This window comes from Oncorhynchus clarkii, chromosome 26, assembly GCF_045791955.1.
Source record: "Oncorhynchus clarkii lewisi isolate Uvic-CL-2024 chromosome 26, UVic_Ocla_1.0, whole genome shotgun sequence".
Classification (NCBI taxonomy): Eukaryota; Metazoa; Chordata; class Actinopteri; order Salmoniformes; family Salmonidae; genus Oncorhynchus; species Oncorhynchus clarkii.
Window position 1 is genome coordinate 22,717,902 of NC_092172.1, and position 26,976 is coordinate 22,744,877.

At 41.4% G+C, this 26,976-nt stretch overlaps 1 protein-coding gene across 1 annotated transcript; it reads left to right on the forward strand.

Moving 5' to 3' along the window:
- The first annotated feature begins 1,637 nt into the window (after positions 1–1,637).
- Positions 1,638–26,976, forward strand: LOC139384900 (vesicular glutamate transporter 2.1). Its single transcript, XM_071129801.1, has 12 exons — positions 1,638–2,070; positions 4,234–4,489; positions 5,022–5,140; positions 7,013–7,127; positions 12,275–12,362; positions 12,497–12,583; positions 13,228–13,370; positions 22,498–22,647; positions 22,826–22,958; positions 23,144–23,254; positions 25,004–25,131; positions 25,261–26,976. The coding sequence occupies exons 1-12, from the start codon at positions 1,997–1,999 to the stop codon at positions 25,600–25,602; spliced, it is 1,746 nt and encodes a 581-aa protein (XP_070985902.1). The 5' UTR covers positions 1,638–1,996; the 3' UTR covers positions 25,603–26,976.

Below are 26,976 nucleotides of genomic sequence, written 5' to 3' on the forward strand. Positions count from 1 at the left end.
TGTTTCACAACTCATATGTTTTAAAATCATAGTCTGTGTTGTCTAAATATGTTGTGTCTTGATTGTTTTGCATGAAAGGCTATTGAACTTATTAACAACATTCTGATAATGTCCTTTTAAATAAAATGTTTCAGGATTTTATATGTGTGCACTACAATTACTGTATAATTAAGAACATGTATAGAACATGTATAGCAAACTTAATGATGGTGTTGGAGTCGTGTTTGGCCACACAGTCTGGGTGATCAGGGAGTACAGGAGTGGACTAAGCACACACCCCTGAGGGGCCCCAGTGTTGAGGATCAGCGTGGCAGACAGGTTGTTGCCTACCCTTACCACCTGGGGGCAGCCCGTCAGGAAGTCAAGGATCCAGTTGCAGAGGGAGGTGTTGAGTCCCAGGGTCCTTAGCTTAGTGATGAGCTTTGTGATGAGCTTTGTGGGCACTATGGTGTTGAATGCTGAGCTGTAGTCAATGAACAGCATTCTCACATAGGTGTTCCTTTTGTCCAAGTGGGAAGGGCAATGTGGAGATTGCATCATCTGTGAATCTGTTGGGGTGGTATGCAAATTTAAGTGGGTCTAGGGTATCTTGGAGGATACAGGCATGACAATAGCAGCCTATTCATATCAGAAATACTTCAAATCAAATATCATGGTTTAAAAAAATATATATATTATCACGTTTTCATCCCATCCAGTAATGCATGTAAAATGTAGTGTACTTCGAGGATGTCTCACTGGCCTAATGCAAAAACCTGACAGGAATTATACTAAGTGCCCGCCAGATGGCGTCAGTTCCCCAATCCATTTATACTCTATTAGCATTAGGTAGCTGCCAGTTTCTTTAAGAATTTCCATGTGTCTCTCAAAGGTGTTCGGCTCTTACATTTTAATATTTCACAATGACCCAACTTCAGAATGAACTGTGGTGGAACCGCAAAATAACTTTGAGCTACCCTTTGATGCTATAGTTACAGTAGTGTGTGTGTGTGTGTGTGTGTGTGTGTGTGTGTGTGTGTGTGTGTGTGTGTGTGTGTGTGTGTGTGTGTGTGTGTGTGTGGAGCAAGCAAGAGAGAGAAGTGGGTAAAAGTGTATGTGTTGGGGGGATGCCTAAATTATTGATGGATTCCTGTTTTCACGAGAGCTCATAGGAGGGGAATCCAGCCCTCATCTGGTTTCCATAGCACCGCCCTCCGGAAGATAAGACAGTATTTTATGTAGGCTCCATGTAGACTTCATGCCTAATATAAAAACAAATATTGGGAAAGGTTGTAAAACTGAAAATAACTTGCGTTTGTATGTCACCACGCATAGCCCTCACACTTTGTACGGTTATGATTTCCAAATGCAAACAAACCATCTAACCATCCTTTCTTATTCCAGCCTGAACCACTCCCTAAAACAGTCGATTACAGTGTAACAACAATAGCTTTCTGGACAGTAGGCTATATTGAGTATTACTCTGTTGATCAGTTATGTGGATGCGGCGTGCACCAAGCGCAGATAGTGTGCACGAGGCTGTCGCTGACCTTGGTGCTGAACAGCCAGAGGTTCTCGCGACGTCAGAAAAGCTGGCGCTCTTCACTGAGACGCGCAAGCACAGCTCTGTGGTTTATAGAAGCAACTCCACACACCGCTAGTTCCCACTTTTACTGGTTGTTTCTTGTTTTAGATTATATGGTTTTCACCGTAGACGCTTCTAACGTTTTTCTCTTTCGTTCGCTTTAGGAATTATCTGTTGATTTTCATTGCGATGGCACTTGTACGTGAGGTGAACGATTAGTTTATATGGGGAATGGGGAATCAGAGCTCATCTGATTTCTCTCACATGTAGGCGTTTTTACAGCGAACGACGCGTGATAGGCTACAGATCTTGTCTGCTTTTCTTGTCAAATAATCAGATACATCGCTTGCTCCACCGGTTTGTTCGGTCACATTGCACCGTAACATGAAGCTTAAACAGTAGACATTTTTTTGAAAAAAATCAAATTTGGATATGGAGTCCGTCAAGATGAGAGCCAAAGAGGGGATAAAGGAATTTGGGGCGAAGACCCTGGGACAGATGTACAAGTAGGTGTTGAAATTATATTTAATATGCAGGCTAGCCCATGTTTAAACATAGGGCTGGTTATGATTTCTGTATTTTCAAGTGATAGGCCTACAATATGGTGGTGTAATATGGTGGTGTAATGGTAGTAGACTACTGTACGTTCCTATCCTATGCCGAGAAGTGTGTTACTTTTATCTCAAACAGCTTGCAGTCATGGTCACGCCTCTAATAGACGTAGTGGGAAAATTATGCATAACCTCGTGAAAGCTCAGGAAGGACCTTGATGCATGTGGAAAAAGTCAACAATACATTAATGCAATAAACAGATAGCTGCGAAAAGCATTTGCCGTGAACTAGACTACGATGTATGCGATTAAATACAGATCCACCGAGTGTTATCTTCGTTTGCAATTGGCTTGTGACCGGGTCCCTGTAATATTTAAAATATTTTACTGAAACCAACAACTACAGGAGGTTATCTCTTTCATTATTTACGGGATGGGTATCGATTTATTGCTAGTAGCCTAAACGTCGAACTGATTTGTCTTGCTAAGTGGCAAGGGCTTCATGCATCAAAGCTGGGACCGAGAGACTGAAAAACAGCTTCTATCTCAAGGCCATCAGACTGCTCAACAGCAATCACTAACTCAGAGAGGCTGCTGCCTACATTGAGACACTTTAATAAATGGATCACTAGTCACTTTAAACAATGTCACTTTAAACAATGACACTTTAATAATGTTTATATTTCTTACAATACTAATATCACATGTATATAATGTATTTTAAACCGTCTATTGCACCTTGCCTATGCCGCTCAGCCATCGCTCATCCATATACTTACATGAACATATTCTCATTAACCCCTTTAGATTTGTGTGAATTATGTAGTTGTTGGGTAATTGTTAGATTACTTGTTAGATATTACTGCATTGTCGGAACTAGAAGCACAAGCATTTCGCTACACTCGTATTAACATCTGCTAACCATGTGTATGTGACAAATAACATTTGACATCTATTCTGATGTTTGTAGTTGCAGCCTAATGTCAATCAATGTATTGTTGAAGCCTCTAAATAAATCTATTTAGTTTTGGTCTGGATTTTTTTCGATGTATTGTTGCTTCCTTCGATAGGCCTATTTGGATTCCAAGTCCCATTTTAAACTTAGCTTGTATGAAATAACAGCTGCATGTTGTTGCGTTAAAAATATGTATTTTTCGTTGGGCATAACGAAATGATCACATTCATCTAGTTCATGTGCAATAGTTTTGATATTCCAAATGTATATTCTAAACAGGAGTGCATAATTAGCTAAGATAAGATAAGAGTTCTTGTAATTTTTTCCTTATGGCGATTTTACATATTTTTTTGAGGTATAGACCTAATACTGTAACTTTAGCCTAAGCTTTATTTGGGCTTATTTTGGCAAACGAATTAATTGTGAAAATGGTCAATAATGCATTTGAAACCGCAGGGTGAATGTTTGCCTGGAGAGATTAGCAACAGCCAAATCCGTGAATGCAAATGAGGGTGAAGGTGAGCGGTTGCTGCAATGCGGTGGGCGCATCTTCATTCGCTTCTTGCTCCAATGTACGATGCTTTTTTTTGGCATTCGATGAAATTGAACCTGGTGCCGCTAACATACAACGCTATTGTCTAGTAATAGTTGCTAAATGACCTTGCTAAAGTAGACTTTTCGTTTAATGAAAAAAACAAAAACATTTTCTGGATCATGTTAGTTATCATGTTCTGAATCATGTTGGTTATCATTCATCAAATAGCGCCCCCAGTCGTTGGGGCGAATACACTATCCTCATAAAATAGCGGATTGAATAGGCATAGATATTTAATGTAGCCCTAGATAACCTAAAATGGTGTTTCAGTACGCTATCCGAAGAATATGGGTTTAAAATATAAATTAGTCTCCTTCCTTATTTTCAAAAACGTTTACATTTTAAAGATTTTTATTGGACTTGATGCAGGCTATATTTGAAGGCTGCAGACTACAACATATAGAACTGTATAGGTCTATCATTTAACTTAATTACAGGCCGGAATTTTTGCTACACTAAAATGCATTTATTATTCATAACATTCAAATATCGAACATAGATTAATCCATTAATTTGAGTATGATTTTCCGACGAAATTGGATGACTTTTTTTATCTGGCTGTTTGAAGGGTGATGGAGAAGCGACAGGGAACTGGTGAAGTTATCGAACTAACAGAGGACGGCAGGCCCTCTGAGGCCCAGGAGAAGAAAGCACCCCTGTGCGACTGCACGTGTTTTGGGCTGCCCCGCCGATACATCATCGCCATCATGAGCGGTCTAGGCTTCTGTATCTCCTTCGGCATCCGATGCAATCTGGGCGTGGCCATCGTGGGAATGGTCAACAACAGCACGATTCACAAAGATGGGAAGATCATCATCACAGAGGTGTGTGTGGTGCACACTTTACTGACGTCAACATCGTGTCACCGCCCTCCTGCTCCCTAATTTGTCGTCCCTAAAAATAGTCCAGATGTTGGAGGTCTCCTAATCTTCTCACACTTGACCTGACCTAATATTGAAAATAAAAAATAAGCAAAGGCAGATACAGAACATTTCCCTTCATAGCTAGATACATTTTGCTCCATGCTTTTTCAGTGCAGACATTATAGGTATGCCACAACCATAAACTATTGTATTCCACAATAACACAGCATTTAGCATGTGTATCCTACACACCGTGTACCGTATATGATGGTAATGATTATAGCTCACATTTCTGCTTCTCACTATATCCCTATTTCCTGTTATGATATGTGACCTTAGGCTTTGGTTATTAAGGTTATTATACGTCTTATACGTTTTGTGAATTATTGTATTGAATTACAATGGAATTATATATGTGAAGCGGATTTATTACGATGTTCCATCGATTGTGTATTGTTTATTTGATTGTCTTTGTTTTTATTTCACTGGAAAGAAAGCAAAGTTCAACTGGGACCCAGAGACAGTCGGTATGATCCATGGTTCGTTTTTCTGGGGCTATATAGTGACGCAGATCCCGGGAGGGTATATATGCTCGAGACTGGCAGCTAACAGGTAGGCAGGCCTACATTCATTATTATTATTATATTTATATATTTTTTTACATAAGTTCGTATTCCTTCTCACAGTCTCAAATGCGATCTATTCGTAATGATTCAATTGGTTACTAAAATGTATCACTATGAAATGAACGACCCTCAAGAAAAAATATGAAAATAGGTCCGATTTATTTTAGTCATCAAGAGATGTACCCAATATGTGAGATCCGAGCAACTGGGATGATGACGTGGATGTAGATTACTGAAGCCTGGATATATTATCGGTTTTCAACTTGTCATTATCACACCTTTTCCCGTCAGAATAAATTATGCGAGGAACGAATTTTTAAACAAAATCAACATTTTAATGGTCTGGAAATGTTGCAGACACAAAGGCATCCCACAAGGGTTTAATTGGACGTTTCAAATCTTTATGACAATTAGACCTTTATTGTAAATGAGAGGGAGGATTTGCAGGCCAGTATTGCGACCCAAGGTTTAACAGACAGTAGGCATAGTAACCATTGTGACTGCAATGGAGGCCATTAATGGATAATTAATTTGGGAGGGAGCGATTCAGCCGCTGACGCTGGCAGGGCTATTGAGATTTGACGGTGTCGCTCCGGTCCACAGGGCTTTCTGCCACCTGTTAATGAGGTCCCCGGGGGGAGCCGTGTCTAACTTGCTGCATTCTGGGGGCATGGCGACCAGCCCGGTCCTCGTCGCCGAAGGCTTACTCACGCTCATATGCACTGTGCACACTAAACATGGCTTATAAATAAGGTTTAGGCCTAGCTTACATGAGGCATGAGCAGCATTTAAATATAGCATATTATAATAGGAAATTACTATATATTTTAGTGGGTCTTTGGTCCACTGTTCATAATAGTAGTGTCCATAATTGGTGATCGCAATTTATACCCTGAATATATATGAAGAAAGACAATCAATTTGGCATCATAATATGTTTTGTTGAGTAAATACAATATTATTTGTTATTTGTTAAATATATACGATGTATTACATTTGTATAATGTAGTTTAATGTATAACATGTTTATTGTCTATATGTTTTCTTGGTTGACATTTAGATGTAATCGATGCCAGAGAGTTGCCTCAATCCGATTAGAGTTGCCTCCCGCGTGCGGGTGGGAGGGGCGTGGTCTCCGGGTGTTTACAAGACGTGACAAAAATTGTAAAAAATACCATGGTTCCGGTTATTCATTTGGGATTGCCTCCACTGGCTCAGCTGCGCTCAAACCAATGCCCTCTGCTGTCGGCACTCCCGTTCATCACGCTTTCATTTATTTCTCCAAATTAATTATTGCTATCTAACGTAAATCAAGAATTTAACGGTGCACTAGCCAATGCTTGACATGAAAAAAATCAAAGTCTTAAATATTTTAATGATGCAAGAAAATTATATATATATATATATATATATATATATATATATATATATATATATATATATATATATATATTTGGACGTAAGATTGGCCATTTGATTAGAAGAAGAACAGCAATATAGGCCTTATAACCATTAGAAAATAGGATAGAGAAATTACATTGAATCGGACTAACTCCATTTCGATAGTAAGCCAGTAAATGAGTGTGGAATGTGATTTGTTCGATGGGTCCCTGCTAAATTTAGTCCGGATGGCTTCAAAAAAAAAATCTGAGATTATTAAATTAATTAAACATGAAGTAAATGAGAGGCCTAGGCCTAAACTAAACTAACTGTTTCCTGCTTTGAAGAATAAATTGGCCAAGACATAAATACAGCTTAAATAAATCACTAGGCCTACTGGACACATTGCTTATCAAAATGATGTATAAACCCTACGACATACGATATATGCAAATGTGTATATTTCTGTTTCTTTTAGGGTTTTCGGTCTTGCCATTTTCCTTACCTCGACGCTTAATATGTTTATCCCCTCGGCGGCACGGACGCATTATGGACTGGTCATCTTTGTGAGGATATTGCAAGGGCTGGTGGAGGTATGGAGTTCTTTAATTCAAAAGTCACATTTCTGGAGAGCTTTTTTCTTATTTGCAAATTGTAATTCAGATTGAGTACGCCTATCCTGTCAATAGCACAGTTTTCGAAAATAGCCAGTTTTCCTTTGTGGCAGTTCGATTATGCTTAGGCTACAGTATGTCAGAGGCAATGGAATAGAGGCAGTACAACAGCCAGAATGCACCCTGGGGAAATGTGAGACTGTTGTATTGATCTGTAGCTGGGTATTTGTTGTGGGAGAGTCCTCTCCCCTGTCTGTTCTAAAAAATATGTTCTGCGTTTTTCACACAAAAATTAACTGTAGTTGTACAGGCTCTGGTCTTGTCCCATCTTGATTACTGTCCGGTAATATGGTCAAGTGCAGCAAAGAAAAACCTATTAAAGCTGCAGCTGGCTCAAAACAGAGCAGCACACCTTGCCCTTAACTGCACGTGTCCGTCTTTCCTGGTTGACGGTTGATCAGAGATTAACTGATGATCAACAGATGAAAATTCCAGATTGTCTGCATAATCAAATATCATACAGCTCAGAAACCCATACATCCCCCACAGGACATGCCACCAGGGGTCTCTTCACAGTCCCCAAGTCCAAACGAATTGACGGCAAAGCACAGTATTATACAGAGCCGTGATCGTATGGAACTCCCTTCCATCTCCAATTACTCAAGCAAACAGCAAAATTACCTTTAAAAAAATATAAAACAACTTCTCATGGCACAATAGGGATGGTGAAATGACACACACACACACACACACACACACACACACACACACACACACACACACACACACACACACACACACACACACACACACACACACACACACACACACACTATCACACTCTTAACACACACAATCTACACACACATTATTCTTTAGTTGTATTGTTTATATATGTTTTTATTTTACATTTGTGTGACTGTTCTTTTCTATCAGTGTGTTTTCCCACTGGGCACAGATGGCAATTTAACAATGATTCCTTGTTGGTTCAATGTAATTTCATTGAAATTAAGTGGAAACAAAGTTGATTCAACCAGTGTGTGCCCAGTGGGTTGTTACTTGGCATGTTTTATGTTTTTATGTGGGCCCCAGGAAGAATAGCTGCTGCTTTGGCAAAAGCTAATAGGGATCCGAATGAACCAATAAACCTGCTGAAACATATCTGCTCTGCTCTCTGGTAGTAACACCACAGTTAGGAAAATGCTAGTCTAGCCAGAATCATATTCCCAAAGACAATGTGCTGATATATCATCAGCTCATGAATCCACTGTCCAGTAGGCATATTGAAACATGAGATGTTGGCAGCGGCTGCCTTGTACAGTAAAACATGATGCCATGTTGATACTGAAGGGCAGGCTACATTCACAGTGTCATAATAAAACACATCCAGCTAAACGAATCAGATGTGGAAAAAGTACTCAAATGTCATTCTTGAGTAAAAGTAAAGATACCTATTAAACGACTCAAGTAAAAGTGAATGTCACCCAGTAAAATGCTACTTGAGTAAAAGTCTGTTTAGTGAGTCCACCAGATGTGAGACAGAAGGGATGACCAGGGACGTTCTCTTGATAAGCGTGTGAATTTGACCTTTTTCCTCTACTGCTAAGCATTCGAACTGCAACTAGTACTTTTGGGTGTCAGGCAAAATGTTTGGAGTAATAAGTACATAATTTTCTTTATGAATGTAGGGAATTAAAAGTAAAAGTTGTCAAAAATATAAATAGTGAAGTAATATTCCCCCCAAAAAGACTTATGTAGTACTTTAACGTATGTTTACTTAAGTACTTTACACCGATACACCATCCTGGCACCAGAGCCAACCATTGAGAATAATTTTGAACACCATAGATGGAATTTTAGAATAATACTTTATTGTCCATTATCTTGCAGAGAATGGAAATATGTATTTATTCTCACAAGCCTGACTCATTACTAACTACTTTCAATGCAATAATTATCTTAAAATAATTGTCTATAGGCTGTGTTGGCTGTAAGTGATAGAAATAGGGTTCAAATGAATGTCTTGTGATAATGAATGGTGTAATTCAATAACAACAGCACATTTACGTGTTTGGCATTGATGGCTGAGGTGAGACTGGGCCAGTAGCTCCCATCTGGCCACACACTGGTTGAATCAATGTTGTTTCCACGTCATTTCAATGAAATGACATTGAACCAATGTGGAATAGACGTTGAATTGACGTCTGTGCCCAGTGGGTCCTTGATTTGAATGAGCCATCAGATGACAAAGGCTAATCTGGTTATGTCTTGTTTTTGTCTCTGTAAGGAAAGGCTTCTGTGTTTGGGGTATATTCAGTAAATAGAGCAATATTAATTTAGTTGTGAGTGGTACACATTCCATGAGCTTACAGGAGGACCTAAAAGTGATTCATATATAGTGATCTCAGATCAGTCCAGTGGATAGCTAGGATAAATCTCCTCCTAGCATGTCCATGCAGATTGCATTTTCAAATAGCACACTCTGTTCCAATTAGCAGCTAATGAACATTTAATGGCAGCAGCATTGTCAGTGTAATGAGAGGCTCATCAGTTAGCTCAGAGCACTGCGTCTCTTATTAATGTTAATCAAAAAGGCAATGAAGAGAGTATGTTGGTTTTGGTTTGTGATCATATTTGATTTACAACCATGGCAGCTCATATCTGGTAGTATCATCTCTTGTGATTGTCAGCTCAGTGCAGGCAAATCTATTATCAGTATGTCTTATGTTTACAATTTCTCCCATTATTCTGTGACAATCTGTTTGAAACCATCTATTTGAATAACACAGTTCCCTACATTTAGTCTTTAAAATGTTTGTGTGCAACTTTGTGTTTTTATTTATTTTTTATTTATATGTATTAATCCGTTTGGCCAAAATGGGGGATGTATTTAAAGGACATGTGAAGAAAGATTAGAAGACAAGTTAAGATAACAAATGAACGTTGTATTTTACCTAATGAATCCAATAACAGGTGGTACTGTAACACGTTACACTATATCTCAGCTAACCCGTTAAGGGCGATAGACTGTAACAAGGCTCAAGATTCAAGGCCTGCCCACTGGGCACACATTGGTTGAATCAACGTTGAATTGACGTCTGTGCCCAGTGGGTGGTTATTTCATGTTCATAAATGTTTAATTTTACCTAATGAAACCCATAGCTGGTGGTAACTAACAAAAGGCTTAGAAGTATAAGATATTACATGTTACCCCAGGAAAGGTAGCCTATCGGTTAGAGCGTTGGGCCAGTAACCGATTGGTCGCTGGTTCAAATTACCCGAGCCGACAAGGTGTCAATGTGCCTTTGAGTCAGGCACTTAACCCTAATTTGCTCCAAGGGTGTCGTACTACTGGATGACCCTGTAAAACTGTAACTATCAGGTATATGTGACAAATAAACCATACAGTACCAGTCAAAAGACACACCTTCTCATTCAAGGGTATTTCTTTATTTGTACAATTTTCTACATTATAGAACAATAGTGAAAACATCAAAACTATGAAATAACACATGGAATCATGTAGTAACCAAAAAAGTGTTCAACAAATCAAAATATATTTTAGATTTTAGATTCTTCAAAGTAGCCACCCTTTTCCTTGATGAGAGCTTTGCACCCTCTTGGCATTCTCTCAACCAGCTTCATGAGGTAGTCATCTGGAATGCATTTCAATTAACAGGTGTGCCTTGTTAAAAGTGAATTTGTGGAATTTATTTCCTTCTTAATGTGTTTAAGCCAATCAGTTGGGTTGTGACAAGGTAGGGGTGTTATACAGAAGATAGCCCTATTTGGCAAAATACCAAGTCCATATTATGGCAAGAACAGCTCAAATAAGCAAAGAGAAACGACAGTCTATCATCACTAAGGAAGACTCAGAGTTACCTTTGCTGCAGATGATACGTTCATTACCAGCCTCAGAAATTGCAGCCCAAATAAATGCTTCACAGAGTTCAAGTAACAGACTTGCTTGGGCCAAGAAACACGAGCAATGGACATTAGACCGGTGGAAATCTGTTCTTTGGTCTGATGAGTCCAAATGTATGATTTTTGGTTCCAACTTCTGTGCTTTGTGAGACGCAGAGTAGGTGAACGGATGATCTCTGCATGTTTAGTTCCCACCATGAAGCATTGAGGAGGAGGTGTGATGTTGTGGGGGTGCTTTGCTGGTGACACTGTGATTTATTTAGAATTCAAGGCACACTTCACCAGCATGGCTACCACAGAGTGAAGGAAAAGCAGCCAAAAAGTGCTCAGCATATGTGGGAACTGGTTGAGAGAATGCCAAGAATGTGCCAAGCTGTCATCAAAGCAAAGGGTGGCTACATTGAAGAATCTCAAATATAAAATATATTTTGATTTGTTTAACACTTTTTTGTTACTACATGATCGCATATGTGTTATTACATAGTTTTGATGTCTTCACTACTATTCTACAATGTAGAAAATAGGAAAAATAAAGAAAAACCTTTGAATGAGTAGGTGTGTACAAACTTTTGACTGGTACTGTATATTTAAAACAATGTATTAGATTTTTTAACCCATTGTGTGTGGTAACTATAAAAAGTCTATACTTAGCTTTACCCCAGGTTATCAATTATTAAGGGTGGTAACTATAGAAACAAGGTAGCTTTATTCACGTCAGGGGAATTTAGAGGACCAAGGTTGCTATATTCACATCATGGGAACTTAGTGAAAAGTGTCAGCCTATTTGCAACGCACCTCCTTGTTATTGTATTTCCATTGTTGTGTGTTTCACCTGCATTCAGTAGTCTATGAATCACATGATTATGAAGGTATAAATGTATGAAAGCGTGTAGACTTATTTACAATGTATGTAGTTCTGTCTTGTGATGTACTTGTGTACATGTATTAAGTCATGTTTTATGTTTTGTGTGGACTCCAGGAAGAGTAGCTGCCGCTTTAGCAGTAGCTAATGGGGATCCTAATAAAATGCTAAATACTAAATGTTAGAATCCATTGCTATTTCCATAAGGAGCAGGATGATCAGAATTTTCTGGCCGTCTTATTCATTATAACTTAAGAATAATAGCAGCAGTATGATTTACTTTAAACCAGTTACCTACTCTTAGTTGCTCATGGTTCTGTGGTGTGTGTGACCTACCCAGGGAGTGACCTACCCAGCCTGCCATGGGATCTGGAGTAAGTGGGCTCCCCCTCTGGAGAGGAGTCGCCTGGCCACCACCTCCTTCTGTGGTAAATACTATTTTCAATAGTATCTTATCTGTCACACTATGGTAGTGAAGCAAGAGGTACAGTAGTTGTACTTCCTTTGTCTATTTAGATTTCCTTTTTCTTCTCTTCCCCCTCTCTACCATTTCCTATAACAGGTTCCTATGCTGGTGCTGTCATTGCCATGCCTCTAGCAGGGATCCTGGTGCAGTACTCAGGCTGGTCCTCTGTGTTCTATCTCTATGGTAAGATGGAGTTCCATGGCAATGTTATAGCTTCCAAATGTAAAAAGCATGATCTGATGCACACCCACCCTGAAAAGTCACTGCGTGCCGAAATGTTGGTTAGGTTTACCCACTCAATTGTTGGGAGCATATATAGAGTTTTCCACTTTCTTTCTATCTTTTTATATAGCTTCCAAATTAGTTTTTTTTGCATTTTTTTTAATCATCATCACATTCTAACCAACAACCTATTTGAAAATATTGAAAATATGTTGAGTATAGTACATCCTCTTCAGGACATTTTAAAGCTGGTTGCTGATGCTTTCAGACCTCCAGACCATTGATTTCTTCCCAATGTTTTGGTGTGTCTGTTCTCTAATAATTTTCCATCTCTCCCTGGACTAGATGAATTTGGCCTTTCTGTCTGAGGGTTTAGTCTATGGGGGATTTCTAAAAGATCCGGCTGCCTTTTAAGAATGTAATGTTATTGTACAGGCCGATCTAAGCTTTTCACATGTTCACATACAACAATGACACAATTAAAACACATTTACAATAGGGTTTCTGTAGCTTTGCTGCATGGTTCCATAATGACTAGAAGATATACATAATCCACCACCCATATTTTATTTATCCTGTGTAATAATCCCAATATCATTGTGCAGGGTGCTTTGGGATCTTCTGGTATATGTTCTGGATCCTTGTGTCGTATGAAAGTCCTGCTGTGCACCCTACCATCACCCAGGAGGAACGAGTCTACATAGAGGAGAGCATCGGGGAGAGTGCCAAGCTCATGGGCCCTGCTGAGGTGAGGGACAGGGCTTGAGGTTGGTTGAATAAAAGTTGTTTGAAGGGTTTCAAACAACTTTCACTCAACTAACCTCATGCCCTGCTTCTCTGTTTCAGTGAAATAATCCAAATCTGTGTGAAAGCTTGACAAAGTTTTTTAGTAGGCCATTACGTTTTCTTAGTGATATTAGGCCAGAGTTCTCAACGTCTTCAAAGTCCACTTCTCCTCAAATCAATTCCTATGATATTAAATTGGGAGATGATGCTATGCCCCACTTCCTACTCAGGCTTGTTTTGATCTCTGCTCCCCTGAGGCCGCATGCATAAACTGTGAGTATGTCCAGAATATACCACAAATTGTGCATGCGCCAAAAAAGTTGACATTTATACAAATATAACTTGAGACAATGTGCTAACCTATCCGGAAACTTTAGACCATGCGGATGCACATCTCACATCTCTGAAAATCTATGTGTTTAATTTTATTCTAACATATAGACATAGGAATCTTTTCCTATTTATTTTATTTTCATAACCATTGCAGAATAAATTCCTCACCTTTTCTTTCCATGACAGGTTCATATTCTTGAAGTAGCCATACAACAAATTACAATGCACAGCTCTCATTTAAGTGGACCTTGTAGCCTAGTAAATAGATAGGCTATATACAGTTGAAGTCGGAAGTTTACATACACCTTAGCCAAATACATTTACATTCACAAAATTAGTATTTGGTAGCATTGCCTTTAAATTGGGTCCAACATTTCAAGTAGCATTCCACAAGCTTCCCACAATAAGTTGGGTGAATTTTGGCCCATCCCTCCTGACAGAGCTGGTGTAACTGAGTCCGGTTTGTAGGCTTCCTTGCTCGCACACACTTTTTTTCAGTTCTGCCCACAAATTTTCTATGGGAATGAGGTCAGGGCTTTGTGATGGCCACTCCAACACCTTGACTTTGTTGTCCTTAAGCCATCTTGCCACAACTTTGGAAGTATGCTTGCGGTCATTGTCCATTTGGAAGACCCATTTGCATCCAAGCTTTTAACTTCCTGACTGATGTCTTGAGCTATTGCTTCAATATATCCACATAATTTACCTTCGTAATGATGCCATCTATTTTGTGAAGGGCACCAGTCCCTCCTGCAGCAAAGCACCCCCACAACATGATGCTGCCACCCCCGTGCTTCACGGTTGGGATGGTGTTCTTTGCCTTGCAAGCATCCTCCTTTTTCCTCCAAATATAACAATGGCCAAACAGTTCTATTTTTGTTTCATCAGGCCAGAGGACATTTCTCCAAAAAGTACGATCTTTGTCCCCATGTGTAGTTGCAAACCGTAGTCTGGCTTTTTATGGCGGTTTTGGAGCAGTGGCTTCTTCCTTTCTGAGCGGCCTTTCAGGTTATGCTGATATAGGACTCGTTTTACTGTGAATATAGATACTTTTGTAGCTGTTTCCTCCAGCATCTTCACAAGGTCCTTTGCTGTGGTTCTGGGATTGATTTGCACTTTTCGCACCAAAGTACATTAATCTCTAGGAGACAGAGCGCGTCTCCTCCCTGAGCGGTATGACGGCTGCGTGGTCCCATGGTGTATATACCTGCGTACTATTGTTTGTACAGATGAACGCGGTACCTTCAGGCATTTGGAAATTGATGAACCAGGCTTGTGGAGATCTACAATTTTGATTCTGTAGTCTTGGCTGATTTCTTATGATTTTCCCATGATGTCAAGCAAAGAGGCACTGAGTTTGAAGGTAGGCTTTGAAATACATACACAGGTACACCTCCAATTGACTCAAATTATGTCAATTAGCCTATCAGAAGCATCTAAAGCCATGACATAATTTTCTGGAATTTTCCAAGCTGTTTAAAGGCACAGTCAACTTAGTGTATGTAAACTTCTGACCCACTGGAATTGTGATACAGTGAATTATAAGTGAAATAATCTGTCTGTAAACAATTGTTGGAAAATGATTTGTGTCATGCACAAAGTAGTTGTCCTAACCGACTTGCCAAAACTATAGTTTGTTAACAAGAAATTTGTGGAGTGGTTGAAAAACAAGTTTTAATGACTCTAACCTAAGTGTATGTCAACATCCGACTTCAACTGTATATTTCAAGTTATGCAATCCGATAAGCAGCACGGTTTATAGTATATAGTAGAATTTAACAGGTAAACAGTTGATCTTTTACATTGAAGTAGGGCTATGTTGGCGACTGTAATACACAACATAGTCTCAGGGCAATCTCTGACACGCTGACACTCTTATTTAGTATGGTATGTTACGTTAGCCTCCTGTTTTTTTATTTTTTTTATTTCACCTTTATTTAACCAGGTAGGCTAGTTGAGAACAAGTTCTCATTTGCAACTGCGACCTGGCCAAGATAAGGCATAGCAGTGTGAACAGACAACACAGAGTTACACATGGAGTAAACAATTAACAAGTCAATAACACAGTAGAAAAAAGGGGAGTCTATATATACATTGTGTGCAAAAGGCATGAGAAGGTAGGCAAATAATTACAATTATGCAGATTAACACTGGAGTGATAAATGATCAGATGGTTATGTAAAGGTAGAGATATTGGTGTGCAAAAGAGCAGAAAAATAAATAAATAAAAACAGTATGGGGATGAGGTAGGTGAAAATGGGTGGGCTATTTACCAGTAGACTATGTACAGCTGCAGCGATCGGTTAGCTGCTCAGATAGCAGATGTTTGAAGTTGGTGAGGGAGATAAAAGTCTCCAACTTCAGCGATTTTTGCAATTCGTTCCAATCACAGGCAGCAGAGAACTGGAACGAAAGGCGGCCAAATGAGGTGTTGGCTTTAGGGATGATCAGTGAGATACACCTGCTGGAGCGCGTGCTACGGATGGGTGTTGCCATCGTAACCAGTGAACTGAGATAAGGCGGAGCTTTACCTAGCATGGACTTGTAGATGACCTGGAGCCAGTGGGTCTGGCGACGAATATGTAGCGAGGGCCAGCCGACTAGAGCATACAAGTCGCAGTGGTGGGTGGTATAAGGTGCTTTAGTGACAAAACGGATGGCACTGTGATAAACTGCATCCAGTTTGCTGAGTAGAGTGTTGGAAGCAATTTTGTAGATGACATCGCCGAAGTCGAGGATCGGTAGGATAGTCAGTTTTACTAGGGTAAGTTTGGCGGCGTGAGTGAAGGAGGCTTTGTTGCGGAATAGAAAGCCGACTCTTGATTTGATTTTCGATTGGAGATGTTTGATATGGGTCTGGAAGGAGAGTTTAGAGTCTAGCCAGACACCTAGGTACTTATAGATGTCCACATATTCAAGGTCGGAACCATCCAGGGTGGTGATGCTGGTCAGGCGTGCGGGTGCAGGCAGCGAACGGTTGAAAAGCATGCATTTGGTTTTACTAGCGTTTAAGAGCAGTTGGAGGCCACGGAAGGAGTGCTGTATGGCATTGAAGCTCGTTTGGAGGTTAGATAGCACAGTGTCCAAGGACGGGCCGGAAGTATATAGAATGGTGTCGTCTGCGTAGAGGTGGATCAGGGAATCGCCCGCAGCATGAGAAACATCATTGATATATACAGAGAAAAGAGTCGGCCCGAGAATTGAACCCTGTGGCACCCCCATAGAGACTGCCAGAGGACCGGACAGCATGCCCTCCGATTTGACACACTGAACTCTGTCTGCAAAGTAATTGGTGAACCAGGCAAGGCAGTCATCCGAAAAACCGAGGCTACTGAGTCTGCCAATAAGAATACGGTGATTGACAGAGTCGAAAGCCTTGGCAAGGTCTATGAAGACGGCTGCACAGTACTGTCTTTTATCGATGGCGGTTATGATATCGTTTAGTACCTTGAGCGTGGCTGAGGTACACCCGTGACCGGCTCGGAAACCAGATTGCACAGCGGAGAAGGTACGGTGGGATTCAAGATGGTCAGTGATCTGTTTGTTGACTTGGCTTTCGAAGACCTTAGATAGGCAGGGCAGGATGGATATTGGTCTGTAACAGTTTGGGTCCAGGGTGTCGCCCCCTTTGAAGAGGGGGATGACTGCGGCAGCTTTCCAATCCTTGGGGATCTCAGACGATATGAAAGAGAGGTTGAACAGGCTGGTAATAGGGGTTGCGACAATGGCGGCGGATAGTTTCAGGAATAGAGGGTCCAGATTGTCAAGCCCAGCTGATTTGTACGGGTCCAGGTTTTGCAGCTCTTTCAGAACATCTGCTATCTGGATTTGGGTAAAGGAGAACCTGGAGAGGCTTGGGCGAGTAGCTGCGGGGGGGGGCTGTTGGACGAGGTTGGAGTAGCCAGGCGGAAGGCATGGCCAGCCGTTGAGAAATGCTTGTTGAAGTTTTCGATAATCATGGATTTATCGGTGGTGACCGTGTTACCTAGCCTCAGTGCAGTGGGCAGCTGGGAGGAGGTGCTCTTGTTCTCCATGGACTTCACAGTGTCCCAGAACTTTTTGGAGTTGGAGCTACAGGATGCAAACTTTTGCCTGAAGAAGTTGGCTTTAGCTTTCCTGACTGACTGTGTGTATTGGTTCCTGACTTCCCTGAACAGTTGCATATCGCGGGGACTGTTCGATGTTAGTGCAGTCCGCCACAGGATGTTTTTGTGCTGGTCGAGGGCAGTCAGGTCTGGAGTGAACCAGGGGCTATATCTGTTCTTAGTTCTGCATTTTTTGAACGGAGCATGCTTATCTAAAATGGTGAGGAAGTTACTTTTAAAGAAAGACCAGGCATCCTCAACTGACGGGATGAGGTCAATGTCCTTCCAGGATACCCGGGCCAGGTCGATTAGAAAGGCCTGCTCACAGAAGTGTTTTAGGGAGCGTTTGACAGTGATGAGGGGTGGTCGTTTGACTGCGGCTCCGTAGCGGATACAGGCAATGAGGCAGTGATCGCTGAGATCCTGGTTGAAGACAGCGGAGGTGTATTTGGAGGGCCAGTTGGTCAGGATGACGTCAATGAGGGTGCCCTTGTTTACAGAGTTAGGGTTGTACCTGGTGGGTTCCTTGATGATTTGAGTGAGATTGAGGGCATCTAGCTTAGATTGTAGGACTGCCGGGGTGTTAAGCATATCCCAGTTTAGGTCACCTAACAGAACAAACTCTGAAGCTAGATGGGGGGCGATCAATTCACAAATGGTGTCCAGGGCACAGCTGGGAGCTGAGGGGGGTCGGTAGCAGGCGGCAACAGTGAGAGACTTATTTCTGGAGAGAGTAATTTTCAAAATTAGTAGTTCGAACTGTTTGGGTATGGACCTGGAAAGTATGACATTACTTTGCAGGCTATCTCTGCAGTAGACTGCAACTCCTCCTCCTTTGGCAGTTCTATCTTGACGGAAGATGTTATAGTTGGGTATGGAAATCTCAGAATTTTTGGTGGCCTTCCTGAGCCAGGATTCAGACACGGCAAGGACATCAGGGTTAGCAGAGTGTGCTAGAGCAGTGAGTAAGACAAACTTAGGGAGGAGGCTTCTGATGTTGACATGCATGAAACCCAGGCTTTTTCGATCACAGAAGTCAACAAATGAGGGTGCCTGGGGACATGCAGGGCCTGGGTTTACCTCCACATCACCCGCGGAACAGAGAAGGAGTAGTATGAGGGTGCGGCTGAAGGCTATCAAAACTGGTCGCCTAGGGCGTTGGGGACAGAGAATAAGAGGAGCAGGTTTCTGGGCATGGTAGAATATATTCAGGGCATAATGCGCAAACAGGGGTATGGTGGGGTGCGGGTACAGCGGAGGTAAGCCCAGGCACTGGGTGATGATGAGGGAGGTTGTATCTCTGGACATGCTGGTTGTAATGGGTGAGGTCACCGCATGTGTGGGGGGTGGGACAAAGGAGGTAACAGGGGTATAAAGAGTGGAACTAGGGGCTCCATTGTAAACTAAAACAATGATAACTAACCTGCACAACAGTATACAAGGCATATTGACATTTGAGAGAGACATACAGCGAGGCATACAGTAATCACAGGTGTTGAATTGGGAGAGCTAGCTAAAACAGTAGGTGAGACAACAGCTAATCAGCTAGCACAACAACAGCAGGTAGAATGGCGATTGATTAGGCAGAGAGGGTCGGATTAACTACACACAGAGCCTAAGTGCGGCTGGGGCCGACAGATAAAACATAAACAAGCAGAATGGATTACCGTGATTAATGGACAGTCCAGCATGCATCAGCTATGTAGCCAAGTGATCAGTGTCCAAGGGGCAGCGGTGGATGGGGCAGGGAAGCTGGACTGGCGAGTGTTATCCAGGTTAGAAAACTAACAATGACCAAATAGCTTGTAGCCAGTTAGCTGGTTAGCTTCTGGAGGTTCTTGAGTGTGTTCTAAAAATGTAAAGATAATAGCGGTTCCGTATCACATTGGGTGAGGCAGGTTACCGGAAGGTATAAACAAATTAAAAATCGAAAAGGGATAGAAAGTAAATATGGGTTCAGTGAGTGTTTGGGACGCGGCGATTCAGACGGTTAGCAGGCCTGTGCTAACAAGCTAACAGTTAGTAGACGGTGCTAAACACGGTAGCAGTTAGCGGACCGGGCTAAACAAGCTAGCAGTTAGCAGGCCGAATTTGCAAGCAAGGAGATAGCAAGGGCTAGAGAGTTAGCCTTTGGGGACGTCGCGATGGGGGTATCTGTTTATTCCTCTTCACGCAGTGACATCGATGGACCGGTCGTGGGTCTGGATATTGTAGCCCAGGAGCTCAAAATGTTCCGTTTGCGATGGGAATCCGGGGATGAAAAATAAAATAAAATAATAAATAGGTCCGTTATGCTCTGGTTAGAGTCGCGTTGTTCGAACTGGCGAGAGCTTTCCGAGCTAAAGGTTAGCTGATGACCGGTTAGCTGAAGACCGCTAGCAATGTTTTGCTGAAGCTGGTAGTTAGTTGGCTAGCTTCAGTTGAGGGGTTCCAGGTCCGAAGTAAATATAAATACTTTAGGAAAAATAGCTACGTTGGGTGAGGCGGGTTGCAGGAGAGTATTTAGAAGAAGTTGAGGTTCAGCAATAAGTTTTAAAGATATGTGAAGAAAAAAAACGAAAACAAACGATATATACAAGGGACACGACACGACAATACGTCCTACTGCTACGCCATCTTGGACAAGTGACCCGGAAAAATTTGTTTGGGGTCTAAAAATATGGTTATTTATATTTTATTGTATGTGCAAAATTGTCCTCTGTACCGGTCATTAGGATGTAAATATTACAAAATTGACATTACAGTCAATGGGTAAAGTAGATGAAAAACATAGTTGCAGCATGTGGGTGTCCACTATAGAGCACATTTTTTTTATAAGCTCTTGTTTAGATCTTATTTAATGTGAACAAAATATTACAAGTCCTGACAACTCACTTAACTTTTCCTGAGAAATCCACTTACTAGAAACAATTTGAATATCAAACTCACAAAAATTATCATTTATAATTACTCACACTTCTTTTCAAATTACCATAAAGTGTGTACATTTTGAACGGCATCCATTTTTTTAAAGAACCAGGAAGATAAAGTTGTCAAGGTCACACCCCCACATGTGATATCATTGAAAAGCCCATAATGTCCTCTCAAAGGGACAACAGGTCTTAATACAGTGGCTTGTATGGCCTTAGAGATACGGACCAAGAACTGATTAATTGCTGGGTCTCAGGGGGTTAGGTACATTATGAATGGAATAGCGCTCGTACAATATTCTATGAATTAGAGGATGTATAGTTTCATACATCTTACCCAGTCATACAATAGCATACGAATTGGACTTAATTTATCATATATCTTGAATTAGGTATAGTATTGTACGTCTTGATCTGAGATCAGGTTGCTTGTTGCACCATAATAACAAAGGAGAATTATGGAGAGAATTTATGTTGGCGGTTAGGGTAACTAACAACAAAATGTTAGGAGAACTAAAACGACAAAGTTTACGTGAATTTATGTAGCTGGTTAGATGAATTTGGTTACGTTTAGAATAAGGGTTAAGAGAAGGGTTAGCTAAAATACAAGAGTTGTCTCTGATGCGACTTGAACATGCAATTTTTGGATAGCTAGTCTGTCGTGGATTAAGACGTCAGCATGCTTCAATTTGGCTGGTGCCTAGGCAAGCTTGGCCAAGTGAACTGAACGCGTGTGCTCACATACTACTTTAAAAGTCCCTTGTTTGAAAAACGAGAAAAAGCATCAGTCGTACTGTTTGTCCATTTGGAGATGCCATAGCCAGTATACGCTTCCTCAAAATAGTCAGAGTTAATCTAAGATCTAATCGAAGATTTATTTTCATAGTCGTGCAGTTTTGCATCTGACTAGGATATTTGGTGCAGTATTTTTTTGCATGAGAACGAGTTGTCTCTCGATGAATGACAACAGGCACTTCGGCTTCCAACTTTAGCTTGCCTGGAGAAAATGTTTTGTGTGCCTGAACAGCCGAGAAAACCCTTGCCAGTCCACAATGAAGAAAAAAGTCACAAAATGTCATCAAAATATATGCACAAACTGTTCCGAACTGTTTTGGCCCACCAATCCTCCCCGACCAACCTCCCTATGTCCAAAGTAACTAGACCATTAGAAGGTATGATACAGTACGTCTTGGAGGTGCTCAGAAATACGTAAAGTATATTCCATATGGCTCTAAGGCCAGGTTGATGTACTGCAATGAAAAGTCGATGCAAAACATTGTTGAATTCAAACGTTCTGCTGACAGGTCAACAACATTTCCATTGTTTTCTCTTTCAGAAACGGACAGTTCTTTTGTCAGCTACAGCATAAATTACTGCTAAAGATGAAAAGATTCTGCCAACACAGTAAATTGACTGGTAGCTTATGTAAAATATTTGACAGTATGGGTAGCTACAGTATTGCTGTGTGATAGGAGTTTAACATCATAGCCTATTTCAACTAACAGCCTATAGGAAGGCAGGACATAGAAACCCAATGATATAATGATAAACTAAATATTGAAGAACAATTCGTATTTTGCATAGAAGTGTGATGGCTGTAGCATTTAGCCTACTTTTAAATGGTTTCAAATATACAATAAATCTATCAGAATGTGCGGACACGCACTCTCTATAGGCTGCATGTATGTGTTTCTCTCTTTCGCACCGCTGCTAGCCTTTCACCGGTAACTCACGTATTTTCCTCCCTTTTGCTCCATCGTAGAAATTTAAGACCCCCTGGAAAAAGTTCTTCACCTCCATGCCTGTCTATGCAATCATCGTGGCCAACTTCTGCAGAAGCTGGACCTTCTACCTACTGCTTATCAGTCAGCCGGCCTACTTTGAGGAGGTGTTTGGGTTTGAGATAAGCAAGGTGAGACCAGTGGAGCATTGCCAGGATAGGGCACCAGCCTAGCCAAACAGTGTTGCTGGGGTATGGTACTCGAGGCCTAGGTGAGGGATGTGTGAAAATGTTGTGCTTGGCTCTAACTGACTTTAATACCTTTTAATACCTCTATGTGGATGTTGATTGCAACTGTTCTTGTCCTCAGGTTGGCATGGTGTCTGCCCTGCCCCACTTGGTGATGACAATCATTGTGCCCATTGGAGGGCAGTTGGCTGACTACCTACGCAGCAGGAACATCCTATCTACCACTACAGTCAGGAAGATCATGAACTGTGGAGGTGAGAGAGCCCCTTCAGCACAATATGTACAATTATATCAAATGAGTTTGATAGAATAGTAATGCTTTTACACTATCTGTATGATCGTGGTACAATGACTTTTTGGGACTGTAATTAAATTGCAACTGTGATGGCCCATAGCCCCCGGGTTACTGTAGCATGTGTGTGACTGTCTGTCTCTGCAGGGTTTGGCATGGAGGCTACGCTGCTGCTGGTAGTGGGATTTTCCCACACCAAAGGGGTGGCTATTTCCTTCCTGGTCCTTGCTGTGGGCTTCAGTGGATTTGCCATATCAGGTCAGTAGTACCTGTTAAACACATGGCATCAGAGAGTCTGCCAGTATAGATCACAGCTGCCTGTAGGATACTCCTCCCTTACTCTTTGTAGATGTGACCGATGTGAAATGGCTAGCTAGATAGCGGTGGAGCGCATTAATAGCGTTTCGATCGGTGACGTCACTCGCGCTGAGACCTTGAAGCAGTGGTTCCCCTTGCTCTGCACGTGCCGTGGCTTTTGTGGCACGATGGGTAACGATGCTTCGTGAGTGACTGTGGTTGAGCCCAGGTTGGGGCGAGGAGAGGGACGGAAGCAATACTGTTACATAGACAGAGAACAAATCAAACAACTACACCGTAGATTCTGTCTAGAATGGCCAGTATTTATTGCATGAATCTTGCCATGGAGGCAGAACTGAGTGATTTCCTCTAGATGGGCACATGAAAAATCGAAATTGGCTATATTGTAAAAATTCAAGAAAACACAACATAGCTTTTTGGTCTTAATTTAAGGTTAGACATTAGGGTTAGCAGTGTGGTTAGGATTAGATTTTAAATCAAATTTTTTGACTTTGTGGCCTTGCCAGCTAGTGACCACCAGCTACCTCCAGAACAAGATTCATGATGAAAACTCCAACTTGCCTATTTATCGTTCAACAGCCACCGATGTGGTCTAAAAAGGATTTGCAATCAGCAATATCCAGCTACAAAGGGGACAGGGTCAATTTCTCACATTTCTCAAACATCTATTCCAGCTGAAGCTTGTGGCCGCAAGGCAGACCTTGGTTTTACTACTACTCATTTTTCTTGGGCTTTCTCCTGAAGTATTTAATAATTCAGCACAAGTCCCAGAGGAGCTGCCATACAGGCTGGCTGTGTGCAGCTACAGAGGACGCTCAGTGTGGGGGAGGAGATTCACTGGCTAGCTACTCCCTTTGCAACAAGATGGCTGCATGGGGCTTTGTTTTCATCGCAATTTCATTTCCATTACATTTATATTATGTTTGGGGTATTTCAGTAGTTTTGATATTTCAGTAGTATTTCAGTAGTTTTGTGGTCTTCATTAAAGAAAAAAAGGTAATTACTAATGGTGGTTTTTATTACCTACCAAGAATGAGCAAAAGCTCTAGAGACCGTAAGGGCTAGATCCTATCAGATCTGCGCTAGCCAACGCCCACATAGCGGTTGTTTGGACGGTGTCTGAGGTGGAACTGCGTTAGAGCTGTCAAATCCATAAGTGGCTCCTTGCGTCAGCTTATCGCGGACACTGCCATTAGATGCAAAATACGAAACCAACCGACTTCATAATCCAACTTTATAATTAGAAGTTCATGCAGCCGTGTTACAAGTTAAAACGCTCGAATGCGTGATGTTTTATTGTCTGATAGGCTATGAATCCCCCCATCCAAATTAACATTAAAACATGCATTAGCCTACACGTTCTATTGGCGTTTTGAACTTCTAACGCAGTGGGGATACTAAGGTAGGGAGTGGTTTGTGACACAAGAGCAGCCACTCACCTATTTGTCAGTTCATACCGCAGTTACACATCCAACAACAGTCGCTATGCGGATGTCGGCCAACGCGGTCTGGTACGATCTGATTGAAACGGGGTCTAAGTTATAGTGAAATCAGTTAAACCACAAGAACTATAACCACTTGTTTTTATTTAATCAAGTGCTAATCAATTGTTGTCTTAGAGATCTGTCTTATAGAGAGTAACTTCACACTGAAAACCTTGTATTTCATTCTGAACGTTCTTTCCATCAGGATTCAACGTCAATCACTTAGACATTGCTCCACGCTATGCCAGTATCCTTATGGGCATATCCAATGGTGTGGGCACCCTGTCTGGCATGGTATGCCCATTGATCGTAGGTGCCATGACAAAAAACAAGGTAAGACATTCTGTTACCCTTGGAAAGCCCATAAAACATAATGGTTAAACGTAGATTCATTATCGGATAGATCTACAATTCTCTGTGACTTTGTATAAAACCTTTTATATTCCATGTGTCCACATGAAGACTCGAGAAGAGTGGCAGTGGGTGTTCCTCATCGCTGCTCTGGTTCACTACGGGGGAGTCATCTTCTATGGCATCTTTGCCTCTGGAGAGAAGCAGCCGTGGGCCGACCCAGAGCTGACCAGTGATGAGAAGTGTGGCTTCATCGATGAGGATGAGCTGGCAGAGGAGACGGGCGACATCACCCAGAGTTACGGTGCCCTGGGCGGCGGTCCGGCCAAAACGTACGGTGCCACTACGCAGAACGGGGGCTGGGCTGACAGCTGGGATAAGAAGGAGGAGTTTGTCCAGGAAGAGGCAGAGGGAGGGCCGTATGGCTACAGGCACGACCAGGACTACTCCTAGAGACAGGAGACTCACTGACCATCAAACGGTAGACTTATTTTGTATTGTTTACCAGTTTAGACGAAACGAGTCAAAAACCAAACAAAAAAGATAACAATCCATTGTTGTATGTTTGCACAAATTCAAATCATTAATTCTAAAGATAAAATTTGTTCAAAAGATGATTTTATTGTACAAATAAAATAAAAAATATAGAGATGTAGCAAATCAAATTGGCAGATCTATTTGTAAATGTAATATGCATATAAATTATAGATATATTTATTTGGAGTGCAATTGTGTGTAAGTGTGAACCATTTCCACCTCATCAATCTGAGCTTCTTCATTCTGGAGAAGCCTGTTATGTGCGATCAGACAAGATTTAACTGGCTTCCTGGATCATCATGCCTAACTGGTTCTTATTACAACTCCTCATGAGCCAGCCATTACAGTGTAAAAGAAACATGTCACTGTAAAAAGGGGACTTAACCAGGAATGAGACTGTATGTCTTAGGTTGTACAGTATCTCTTCTGAATGCACTGAAAGTAGTGTCCTTTCAATGCATAATATAATTTTATTTTTTTATTATGTGTTTGTATAACTGTCTTTAACACAGAGGCTGAAAGATACAATCATGTTTTGAAGAACGACATAACACTTTCGCTGGTTGATGTAAAAGTCTTAAGATGCATGAAAGAAGAAATAATGACGAAGCGTTGCTCACGTGTTTACTGTTCCATTTTGAGAGCTTGGGACTATACGGTTCTATCTGCATTTTGAGAGCTTGGGACTATACGGTTCTATCTGCATTTTGAGAGCTTGGGACTATACGATTCTATCTGCATTTTGAGAGCTTGGGACTATACGGTTCTATCTGCATTTCTTTCAAAATGAAGTTAGTGACATAGCCTTGTTCTGTTCAATGCTCTCTACCTATATACCCCAATTCAAGTTGTTAAGTTCAAAAGAATGCAAGATAAAAATAGCGGACACCATTCAAACCAATGAGGGTTCGGAACTTTCAAGCCAATTATCTGTAATGAACACGACAGAGAGCTGGTTTCAAGTGCAGGGGGCAGCAGGTGTTTATTGCAAAGGACCACAGTAGGAGGCAGGTAGCTGGGTCCAGGGACAGGCAGAAGGTTATACACAGCGGGTCCAACAAGGCAACAGTACAGGCAGGGAAAAGGCTAGTAACGTCGTCTGGGAGATCAGGCAAAAGGTTGATAACAGGAAATCCGATAGGCTAAAGTACAGGCAGGGAATAGGCAAAAGGCATCGTTAGTGAGGCAGGCCAAAACTATCATATATGGGAGGATTACATTATGGGAAAACAGCGCTCCCAATAGAAGTGTGTCACAAAACAAACAATACCTCACAATGATGGGGTGCAA

What these genes read in the sequence shown, in the direction of transcription:
- LOC139384900 (XM_071129801.1), top strand. Translation starts at nt 1,997, where the DNA reads ATGGAGTCCGTCAAGATGAGAGCCAAAGAGGGGATAAAGGAATTTGGG. An exon ending in ACCCTGGGACAGATGTACAA is followed by an intron (nt 2,071 to 4,233) that starts GTAGGTGTTGAA and finishes GGCTGTTTGAAG; the next exon opens with GGTGATGGAGAAGCGACAGG. An exon ending in CAGTGGATTTGCCATATCAG is followed by an intron (nt 23,255 to 25,003) that starts GTCAGTAGTACC and finishes TCTTTCCATCAG; the next exon opens with GATTCAACGTCAATCACTTA.